The sequence below is a fragment of the Tenrec ecaudatus genome, chromosome 7 (assembly GCF_050624435.1).
Source record: "Tenrec ecaudatus isolate mTenEca1 chromosome 7, mTenEca1.hap1, whole genome shotgun sequence".
Classification (NCBI taxonomy): Eukaryota; Metazoa; Chordata; class Mammalia; order Afrosoricida; family Tenrecidae; genus Tenrec; species Tenrec ecaudatus.
This window is the reverse complement of record NC_134536.1, coordinates 15446589-15458949: the sequence shown is the minus strand read 5'-3', so window position 1 is coordinate 15458949 and position 12361 is coordinate 15446589. Positions and strand designations below refer to the sequence as shown.

General features: G+C 40.5%; 1 protein-coding gene across 1 annotated transcript in view; it reads right to left on the bottom strand.

Annotated features, from left to right (window-relative positions):
* LOC142453150 (nesprin-1-like) overlaps positions 1 to 12361 on the bottom strand; it is a 239076-nt gene that overhangs the window by 114955 nt on the left and 111760 nt on the right. Inside the window, exons 9-11 of the mRNA XM_075554218.1 lie at positions 11698 to 11807; positions 4828 to 4935; positions 2248 to 2385 (exon numbers count right to left, since the gene is read on the bottom strand). Of these exons, the coding sequence (XP_075410333.1) occupies positions 2248 to 2385; positions 4828 to 4935; positions 11698 to 11807 (356 nt within the window). The remainder of the gene's footprint in view (positions 1 to 2247; positions 2386 to 4827; positions 4936 to 11697; positions 11808 to 12361) is intronic.

The following is a 12361-nucleotide window of genomic DNA, read 5'->3' as shown; positions in this document are numbered from 1 at the left end:
CTTGCTCCACAATAAAAAGTTTAAGGATTAACAAAAGAACCTTGAGAAGCCAATGGAAAAAGAATAAGAGCATCATTATGAAGAAAATGTGAAAGTTCAAGACAAGTATTTCTCTGAGTGATTGTTTTTCTTTCTTTCTCTCTTTTTAAATTAGGGGCTCATACAACTCTTATCACAATCCATACATACATCAATTGTGTAAAGCACATTTACACATTCATTTCCCTCATCATTCTTAAAACATTTGCTCTCCACTTAAGCCCCTGGCATCAGCTTCTCATTTTTCCCCCTCCCTCCCCACTCCCCCTCACTTATGAACCCTTGATACTTTATAAATTACTATTTTGTCATATCTTGCTCTGTCCAATGTCTTTGTAATCGGTTCCCACTTTCCAACCCACCCTCCCTCTATTTTCCAAGTGTTGCCACACACACCACTAGTCCTGAAGGGATCATCCACCCTGGATTCCCTGTGTTTCCAGTTCCTATCTGTACCAGTGTACATCCTCTGGTCTAGCCAGACTTTCAAGGGAGAATTAGGATCATGATAGCCTGTGTGTGTGTGTGTGTGTGTGTGTGTGTGTGTGTGTGTGTGTGTGTGTGTGTGGAGAGGGGAGGGGAGGAAGCATTTAGGAGCTAGAAGAAAGTTGTATTTTTCATCGTTGCTACATCGCACCCTGGCTTGTCTCCTCCCTGTGGCCCTTCTGTAAGGGGATGTCCACTGGTCTACAAATGGGCTTTGGGTATCCACTCCGCACTCCCCCCCTCAAACACTATGGTAAGATTTTTTGTTCTGATTATGCCTGATACCTGATCCCTTCAACATCTTGTGATCACACAGGCTGGTGTGCTTCCTCCATGTGGACTTTGTTGCTTCTGAGCTAGTTGGTCACTTGTTTACTTTCAAGCCTTTAAGACCCCAGACACTAGGGCACCATCAGCCTTCTTCGCCACATTTGCTTATGCACCATTTGTCTCATGGAGGTGAGCACACAATGATATGATTGTTTTGTTCTTTGATGCCTGATAACCGAACCCATTGGCACCTCATGATCACACCGGCTGGTGTGCTTCTTCCATGTGGGTCTATGAGTGATTAAAAAGTGTTTTGAAATCTTGATTTTCAAGTGCGAAGAAGCTAAGTGTGAGAGATATTCCTCAGGTCTCCTTCAGGTTCAAAAGTCAGATAAGTCATTAAAAATATTAAATTGTTTATCAATATAACCAGATTCTTAACTGTTGGATGGATCAAGCACAGATATGTAATAGAGAATTTGTTGAGGCTTGATTTGGGGAGACCATTTATTGAGGACCGCCTCTTCTGAACAAGCCAGAATGAAGTTGTGTAAAGTGAGAAGTTCCCTAAATTGGGTTTCAATCTATCATCCAGTCAGTGGGTGGTATCGCCCTCAAGGCAGGACAAGCATTGCAAAGTCAGGCATTTCCACTTCTTTCCCCCACCTGTCCCATTACCAAATTAATGGGCTCTACCCTCCCTAACCAGGAACGATACCCCTCAACTCTGGGAGCCTTCAAAGGAAGTTTCTTTTTGCATGAAAACATTTTCTTGGCTTTTAACAATATGAGTGGCTTTAAAAATTTTTTAAGTGGTATCATATAAAATGCATCCTTCTGTCAATGTCACATTTCACTCCGCAGAATGTCCTTCAGGTTCATCCACGCCGTGAGTGTTCTGCAGATTCATCATCCTCTAAAGCTGTGTGGCGTTCTACTGTGTATATGCAGCACAGGGATTTCTTTAATCCATTCATCCATTAACGGCCGTCTAGGTTGGTTCCATCCTTTTGCTAGTTTGAATGGCGCTGCTGTGAACACGACGGGGCTTATATCTATTCATATCCGGATATTACTTCTCTAGGATATACATACACCCAGTAGAGGCGTTTCTGGGTGACAGGGTATTTCTAATTCCAGCATTTTAAAGACACCCCATGCGATTTCCCATAGTGGGTGCCCCCTTTTACCATCTCACCAGCAGGAACTCTGATCCACACACCCTTGCCAGCATCTGCTCTTCGCTAATTCTTCCACCTTTGCTATTATTTCCAATCATTTGAAGGAAATACTTGACGAAAAGGTGAAGACTCTCCCATAGGCAAGCCTCCCCCCACCTTCAAGCTGAGCTGGAAGCTCCAGCCGCCAAGGGAGAGTGTAGAAAACACAGCTGGAAGAGGGTCTCATCCCAATGACTGAAGCCTGAAGGAAACGGATCTGGGTAGCACTTACCCTGGAGGACACTCTATCCCAGGCTTGTTTGACCAACGCTTGGTCAAGTGACAGTTTGCCATCTCTATGCAGTGGCTGTAGTAACTGCTCAATCTGCTTCCTCTTTACTTCATACTGAACCCGGAAGTGCTTAAAGGACTGCAGCAGGAAAAACAGCAACCACATGGCAACGAGTCAGAAACAGCAAAGGCAAAGGAAAGCACATTTCCGAAATAACAGTCCTTTCTATTTGGATAGCACTTAATATGTTATTGATAGCAATAATAAGGCGGTTATGATACTGATAACAGCTATCATTCGTGGCCCCTGCCTTCTGCACCCAAGCCTAATCCTAGTCTGTTCCTCACACTAACTCCTCTCGCTCCCTCGGTAAGCCAACCACACAGCTGCTCAGAGATGTTCGCAGCACCATCATACCACAGGGGAGGGTGCTGAAACCCCAGGGGTGCCTTGGCATGGGCAAGCAATGTATGCCGGACTACACACTATGCTTTTTGATCTTCCGTTAAATAATCCAGATGCCTCCCCATGGGCTCCAGGAAATGGCATTAAATAGTAGCAGACATCTATACTACTCAGAAAGGAATTGCTGTACTTCAAATCCCTAAATAATTTACTAATGGAATTTGTATGCATTAAAATAACATTGAATTAAAGAGACCTAAATAGTGTGTACAACTCTCCACATTCCTTACCCATCAGACCTAAACATTGATCTGAGTGGATGTAAAAGGAGGAGGTGGAAGATCGAAATGGACTTAAATTCTTTGGTGACACACAAGCGAGTGTCAAACAAACAAAAACAAAACAAAACAAAAACAAATGTTTCCAAGCCTGGATAGAAAGGATTATTTTAGAAGATTCCACTTACATAATAGGCATTTATATTTTTTGGCATTAAAATATTAAGCACTATATCATTTGCCAGAGTATAATTAAAATACATGTGTACTATCAACAATAAGCCTAATACTCATTTTTAAAGTGGTTATTTTTATTAGTTCTCTATCTTAGACTTGTTAATACATTCTAAAACATGGCTCCGGATTCACATAGGAATTGAAAATGACATTGAAATGTGCAAGCACATTAAAGACCAGAAGAATGGCCCTACAGAATCCATCTGGTAGATAAGAAGTCTAAAAGAATTCAAAAACCACAGAAGTGAACAGCAGGTCAGTTCACATTCAGAACACTGGGGGGCGACGGTGAATAAAAATTTTTACCACTAGTTTTACCTATCATTGCAAGTTCATGTAATTTATATTCAGTCTTGATTTCATTCCAGAGTTTTATGCACAGGAAAACTGGCACATACACTCTTATTTTATGTGTATGGATATATAGAAAATGTTGATTACATAAGAGACAGATATAAGAAAGTATTTCTTGTCTGGGGGTTTAAACGCTCTCTAGTCCTATTTTAAGAGATAAGTGATCATCTTTGGCTTGAAAGAGTATTACTCTTTTGTAAATTTCAAGTGCTATGTCTGCTTCTTTTTAAGACTTCAGTGACAGTTCATGTTATTGCTTAGAAATTATTTGTTGTTAGCCCATGCGAAGCTAAAATGTATCAGTGGACTAAAAAAGTGTATTTGGTCAGTTCTGGTGTTTCTGCTCTCAATCTGCTGGTTCGATTATTTTCATGGAACTCATTCCCCCAAAATTATATTGGGAGTGGGGGCAGGGGTGGGCTGGAATTACACTGAATTTCAAAACAAAGAAACATGGATGTTAAGAGCATATTCAGCACTTTGTCAAGTTCAAGCATAATACTGAGCTGTCAGCCATCGTATTCAAGAACACAGCACAGCAATGGTTGTGCAAAGTCACACCTTGTGCCATAGCTAAATCTTTTATTGCCTGCCATGTTGGATCTCACGTCGGCCTTTTTCTCTGATGCAGCCACGACAAGAATATAATATCGAGTCCAGGACTCCACAGTCTCCTCTAAAATGTCTTGAGATCTTAAATAGCAGGGAAATGTCAGTGCTGCCCAGAATACGCACCAACTTTCCAATGGGAAAATCCAGTTATAAAACGTTTGTGTCTTCGAAGTGAACACCGCAAATGGGCATCCAGGGAATGACATTTGTAGTGAAAATAAGAGGAAAGAGCCCTGGGGTGAGGAAAATTCAAGAACGTTTCCTGCACTGGGCAGGTAGTGGTAGAAATGGATGTCAATCCTGTGTCCACTCCAAATGGTTACGCGGCAAGCCTTTTGTCAGCTTACTCTGTAGTAAGTTTCATTTGAACTTTTAAAGGCTTTGTTGTTGTTGTTGGATTCTGTACTTTTTGCCACCTACATGGCCTTGACTTCTACAAAGACAGTGACTGGGTGTCTGTGAGCTGGGTCGTGTTCAAGACTGAATTCTGGAAAAGCGAGGCTGCCTCCGAGATCCACAGACACGGTGGCCACAGCACAGCCTAGAACTGGACCTCTCGATAGAAACACAAGTACTAAACTGCATGCAAGATCATTATCCCTTGAAAAGTTTTACTTACTAATATCATTTGAAGGCATGAAGGGCATAATTAGAACTCACGCAAAGCTTTTGGAACCTGCTTTCCATACGTTACCTGATATTGATCCTGCAAACTGGATTCTGTCGTCTGCGCCCTGGTCAAATCTCTTTCAAATTGTTCTATCCAGACCTTTACCTCCTTCCAAACGAGCCTGTCTTCTCTCTGAAAGCCAAGAGATATGACACTTTATTAGTAACCAAGCATTCATCTAATACTATTTAAAAGTCAACTGGTCCTAGGAATGGCTCGATTAGGAAACCTCATATCTTGCTGAATAACTTCTTCCCTTCCTGTCCTCTACTAGAGAATCGGAAGCAAAACTTTATCAAATAAAATCTCTCCACTACCTTGTTGAACCCTGGGGATCTTTACGCCGGGTTTTCCTTCTAATTCATCAAGAAAATGGGCTCAAGGGAAAGGCTCTAGTACAAAAATACTCAAAAAGATAACAAGCGAGAGTGGAGGTAGAGAGAGGGGCCTACGGATGGATACTGATCCAGGACCACAGGAAACCCAGAGGGCTGTCCTGAATGAGCTTGATTTTGGGGGGATTTGGGAGCTACAGTTAAAATAATATTGGAATACTATTTTAAATAGTAATACAATAACTTTGTACAGTAATGCAAATAATATTGTATTACTATTTTAAAATGCTATTTGAGATGAGAGCACAGTGGTTTGTGTAGAAAACGCAATGATCTCATTCAATACTGTGTCCTTAGATTCTGCTAACGCAACATATAGAAGAGATTTACCAGGTTGTCTACTGAATGCTGACAGTCGGGCCTCAACTCACATTTGAAATAGGGGAGGAAATGGGATTCACATATTCAGTTCCATAAATAATACCAAAGGCCATTCAATCATTGATTAGCAAAAACATTCTGATCTTTCCTCCCGGTTCCTTATCCCCACGAAGCCCAAAGTAATCACAAACATATCGTGTAGCATGGTTCTTTTGGCACTTACAAATAGCTTTCTACCGCAGCATCTCGCTTGATGCTCAGGGCTTATAACACAATTATAATGATTGTCTCCCACTCAGTGGGTGAAAGGTGAGATCCCTGAGTACAGTCTGCAAAGTCAAGGCAAACTGGCTCCACCTTCTGGTTCAGCCACGGAAGAGGAAGGTCCCAAAAGTTCATGGAAAAGGTCCCAATTCCTTTTGATCTCACTCTCCATCAATTTTTTGAACCTATGTGACTTTGGGCATGTTTTCAAGCTCTCTGTTGTTAAGCTGTCATCCAGGAAGAACAGTACCCTCCTGCTACGGCTTTGGTGGGCATTAGAGATGATCTATGCAGAAAGCCTCCTTCAGAAACGACTGTCACCCTGCGTCTCTCACTTGCGCTCCTGCAAAGGAGACGTGATTCTGCCTGGAACGGCTCCATGGCTAACGGCTTTTAAAATCAGTTTAATAAGTTTCCAAGGGACTCGATACTAATGGTGTCGGGACCACATTCGGAGAACCTGTGCTGTGATCCTCTCACAACGTGAGTGCTAACATTCCCTCAGAAAGACGCTCATCCACATCGACATCCGCCACCCACCTCATGCACAGTGTACTAAACTATTGATCCCCAGTGCCTCACCCCCTATCTGATTATTCATCCTGAATCACTCCATAAATAATTTTAGATAAAAAGACTATTTTCTAATAGCTGCTTCAGCTCTTTCCAAGGCATGGCTTTGCAGTGAGTGTGAGGAGGGGATCATGGCACCCAGGCTGTTTCTGGTTGATGTCGATGCCCACACCATCACTGTGGAACACTGCAGCCGACTCTGTTGACCTCCATGAACAAGGAACAGAATACGCTTGGTCTAGGTTATTCATCTGCACGGTACTGAGGTCAATCTGTACCTCAGTACAAGAGACTACCGACTGTATATGGGAGCAGATAGTTCCATCTTTCTCCCTTGGTGTAGGGGGCAGATTTGAACTGTAGACCTTGAGGTTAGTAACTTAATGTCTAACCCACAGTGCCACCAGGGCTCTGTGTCTACAAACAAGAAAGAGAGAGAGAGAAAGCTGGGAGAGCAGAAGTGTAAGATTCATACTCGATTGCCAGCTCTGGGGAACCATCATAATCAAGTATTCCACGAATATTTTGTAAGGATCTACCGTGTATCGTGGACTGAACTAGATGGACTTTGTAAGCCAATATTGATCAGAAAAAACAGGAGGTGCCTTACTGGCTTACAAGCCAAATGAATACTTACCTTTTTGAATTATTTGTTGCTAAGTGTTTGAATTTATAAAAATACACTTTTTAACTTTATTTGGATCCTCCAGGTTGCACTCAATATGACACAGTTACACATTTTTTTCATTAGTGGCTTTAAGGTTAATAACAAGTTACTTGACGTCATCTTATAAGAAAAGATTAGTGGGAAAGTCTATGGAAGTGGAGCTAGGAGAGTGCAGCTAACCTTTGATTACACACATGTTGCTCTATCAGAGAGGGCAAATACGTTACACATTAGATGTTAAAAAGAAATGTGCAGGTAAGAACAGATGCATGCAAACAATGGCTAATAAGCTGTGGAATGCAGGATGCTTGAAAGAGGCCACTTAATATTCCAAGATTACTTAAATCTTACCTTCAAATGTTGGAAATAATTTGCAAAAGATGGAAAACCTGGTAGTATTTCCTAACAATATGAAAAGATAACATATAGAAAAAATAATGTGGAGATTGAATATAAGAAGAAAACCAAAGGAAAGGTGTCATGTTTACAAAGAAATCGGCAATCATTCTTTCAAGTGTGCGATTCATTGAAGGTGTTTTCAGAACTTTTGAGAATAGCCAGATAATAAACTCTAAGATAGTAATGTATTTATCTGGCAACTGTGATAGTCATACATGACAACAAACTATTTTGATAAGCATTTCTTTAAACAACACAAAACATCTTAGTGTTGTATCAAGAAAGAGGACAAGGCTCACGGCTTCTCTACAAATACATAATTATCTCTGTGTTTTCAGAACCACAGGGGCTGGACTGTTTCTGAAGACAGACAATGATATTTGTTACAGTGGAAGAATGGATGAGTGGATAAAAAAAATTTAGTTTTATATCTGAGACTGTCAAGCCAATCATTAAAAAATAATAATTAAATGCGAACGCCTCAATGAAGACCTTCAGAGTAAAGGAGTCATTATTTCTAAGAAGAAATTTAAGATTTTAAATGGTTTCCAAAGAAATATTTAATGTAAATAATTCATAAAGAAGGTATGAAAATCAAATATACATACAATGTGGGGGCCTGGTAAATATGGTAATATTAGGATTAAGAAAGTTATTCACTAAGACTCAGTACATTGATATTAAGTATTTGTAAGATGACGGCATTATTCTCCCTGATACATAAAGCACAGACAGTCTTAAAGATACATCACAGAATTAGGTATCCAGTTAGCTGCATTAAACGCATGTAAGATCTATGTCATGAAAAAAATATGTACCCAATGGCCCAGAGTCGTCAGGTTGACTGAAACTCATACTGGTCCCATTGAGGGGGTCCAAGGCTGTGTTCTTTATGTCCAGCCTCAAGATCTAATTCTAGATGCTTATATCCCACATTCCAAATGTTTCATTTGTTTAAAAGGCAAAAGTTAAAACACACTTTCCCCAAAAGTTAAATTGTGAAATGACCTGAAAGGAAATTTCATACATCTTTTTATGGGGGACGGGGCAGGGAGGGAAGAAAGGAACTCTAAAGTAAGTGATCAGTTTCGTTTTTCTCGCTCTCTCACTGCCAGAGAGTCGACCAGGGCTCCGAGTGACCTTACAGGGCAGAAGAGAACGCCCCCTGTGGGAGACTAAGCTTCGTCTTTCTCCCATAGAGCAGCTGTCGTTTCAAATTGCTGACCTTGAGGTTAGCAGCCCATGGCATAACCCACTAAATCACCAGGACATGCAAAGTCACCGAGAGTAGGACCTGATTCGGTGGGCAGGAGTTTGTTTGGGTGAGATTTATTTTTTAAAAAACTACTATAGGATCTTCAGTAAAGTGAATAAGAAAACACATCAGAGGGGGGTGTGTGTGTGTGTGTGTGTGTGTGTGTGTGTGTGTGTGTGTGTGTGTGTGTGTGTAATCTCTTAAGTATGATACAGGAAACTGAAGTGCAGATCTAAGTAACGAGGAGGGAAGGGTCTCAAAAATTCATGTATTGTGTGGATGAAGGGAGGCAGCGGACGGTGTGAGATGTGAAAATAATAATTTATCATGGGGCCCCCAGGGTGGGGGGAGGGAGTGGGAAAAAGAAATACTGATACCCAGGCCTCAAGTACAAAGAAAACGATGATGGCAACATCTGTACAAATGTGCTTGATGCAGCTGATGTCTGGATTGGTGTAAGAGCTGCAAGAGCCCCAATAAGATGATTTACATTTTAAAAATTTCATTTATTCTTTTCTCTGATGGCACAATGCCTTGCAATTAGTTTTAACATCAACACTTAATCCACTAGTTTGTGATAATAACAATATAGAGCATTACTTTAGAAAGATCAAGATCTCTTGATAGCACGGAACAAAATGGGTCATAAAAGCATTCCTTATAATGGAAAAATAATCAGGAATTCTTGATGAAAATATGTTTTTAAAATGATAACTACCTAACTCTCTGTCATTGAGTCGATATCAAATTATAGCCACTCTACAGGACAGGGTAGGACTGCCCCCTGTGTGTTCTGAGGCTGCGACACTTCATGGGAGTAGAAAGCCCCCTCTTTGTCCTTTAGAGCAGCTGGTGGTTTTGAACTGTGGGCCTTGCTGTTAGCAGCCCAACTCGTAACCACCATTCCTCCAGAGCTCCTTTTAAATGATAGGTAATTCTAATTCTGGATAAGTAAATTACAGTGCATCTCTACCCGGTCAAACACAGAAAAGTTACTGTACAACATACAGTATGCATGCTATATATTTGTTAAAATATGAGGTACCCTCCAAAACCCCAGAATTCTTTATTTCAAAGCTATGTATCTTTTTTTACACAGATAAAAATGACTTATTATCTTCAAAGTATTCTCCATTATTCTTAATATATTTATCAAATCTGTAATTCCATTTTTGGAAACATTTTTAAACCTCATCTGTTTGTATGGCTGACAGCACCTCCCTCATTTTTTTCTTCACCTCTTCTAAGTCATCAATAGTTGTCCTTTCATGTCCCTTTGCATTTATGAAAACAAAAATGTCCCATGGAACAAGGTCAGATGAGTAAGGGGTGTGGGGCAAGAGGGGATGATGTTTTTGCCAAAAACTGGTGCACTGAGATGGCTGCGTAAGCAGGTACATTGCCATGGTGGCAAAAATAGGCCCCCATCTGTCACAAATCAGGCCATTTTTGTCACACACTGCTAGGCAATCTTTTCAGAACCTCTAAATAGAAAGCTTGTTTAACAATCTGACCTGGTGAAATGAACTCCAAATGCACTATCTCCCTCACATAAAAAAAAAATTCGTATCATCTTGATCTTTGATTTCATTTAACAAGCTTTTGGGGGCAAGGTGATGATGGTGTCTTCCACTGGCTTGATTGATGTTTGCTTTCGGGGTCACAAGAATAGCACCAAGTCTGGTCACCAGTAATGACCTTAGGGGAAATTTTTGGAGCTGTTATTTCAAAGCAAGGCATATTTTCAGTTGATACTCTTTTTGCTGGTTGGTCAGAACTCAAGGCACACATTTCACAGCGGCCCTTCTCATTCCCAAATCTTCCATTAAAATTCGCTGCACCGAGCTCCAAGATAGTCCAGATAACTTTCCATCCCTTCAATGGTCTGTCGTCGGTCTTCAAGCACAAGTGCATGAATTTGGTCAACATCTTCATCTGTTTGGGAAGTCGACAAATGTCCAGAATGAGGTTTGTCATGAATTGACTTCACGTTTTTTGAAATGAGAAAAACACTCGTACACTTGAGTTTTTGCCATAGCGCTGCCCTTATAAGCTGTGTTCAATATCACAACAGTTTCTGTGGCATTTTCCCCAAGCAGGAAACAAAATTTCACAGCTGCACACTGTTCTCTTAAATCAGCCATCACAAAAAACGAGGTTCAAGCGAAATTGCTTTCATGAAAAAATTCACTGCGATCAGAGAGAATCTTCCCAGACCACGCCACTGGGTGCACTAACTCAGAGTGGTTGCCTAGCAGGAAAAATATGTACTTCAAAAGCTCTGCCCAGTGGAACTTTTTTCCATTTTTTGGGGGGGGGGTTCCATTTTTGGGGGGAGGGTTCCTGTGTAAATATAGGAAAGTTTTGTGAACCAACATCAACATATCAATTATATGAATTTGTGTTGGCCCGCCCCCAGGATTGATTATCTCTATAATATCAAGATCATTTGACTTTTTTCTTTATTTTTCACAATGAATAATATCTTTGAACAATATCAAAAAAACAAAAGTTGTTTAAACTTTTGAAAGTCTGACACCATATAATCTCAGTGCATAATTAGAACTTGTACAAATTGTGCCTACTTCCATATGTTTGCTGTAAGTAACAATTTACATAATAAAATCTAAAAGTCAAAATTAGATCTCATCAGCACAAGATTCAAGAAATAGACGTGCATGCGATGTGATGAATGTAAAACTACTCCCTTCCTCAAATTATTAAAATAGAGTTTTCCAGCACTGCTATCGCCCCCGCCACCCCCCCCCCAAGTTTAATTCACCAGTGTGAATTATACGGTTTCAGTCACCTTATTCTTGGCCATATCCAAAGCAAGAAGTAAAATACAGGGGGAGGGAATCTTCTTCCAACATCCTGGTTATTTGGGGATATCTATTCTTTACTCAGCTGCCTTCATACTGCAATGCCTTCCTATTTGCTTCTGGACAACAGTCTGTTAAAACACCCGAGTCCCTGTCATTGAGTGTACTAACAATACCTGAATAAGTACAAATACCTACATCTCCATCCTGCCCGTCAATGCCAGTGCTGTGGATATCAGGATAATGTTTCAGAAATTGGGCTACGTAAGTCATAACAGACTTCTCATCAGGTTTATCCACATCAACATCTGAAAACAAATGAAAACGAAATGTCAGTAAGTTCATGGTCCTTTAATAGATTTTAATAATAAAAGCTTGGAAATCTAACTTCTTGTTGTTAGATTCCATTGAGCCAGTTCTGATGGATAGTGACCTATGTACAACAGAATGTAAACACTGCCCAGTCTTGTGCCATCCCCACAATTACTCTTATATTTGAGCACATTTCTGCATCTACTGTGTCAATCCACCTTATTCTCCTGACCCTTTCCTTATTGAGCATGATGTCCTCCGGGTACTGGTCTCCTAAGATCATGTCCAAAGTAAGTGAGATGGTGTCTCAGCATCCTTACTTCTGAGGACTCTTATGAAGCTATACTTTTACCAAGACAGACTGGTTTGTTCTTTTGGAAGTCCATGGTACTTTCAATGTTCTTCACCAGCCACTAACTCGAATGCACGGATTCTTCTCAGGTCTTCCTCATGCAATGTTCAACTTTCACATGCATATGAGGTTTAGTCCTCAAAGTAACATCCTTGCTTTTGATATGCTATAATTATCATCCCAATAAACACTGCTTTA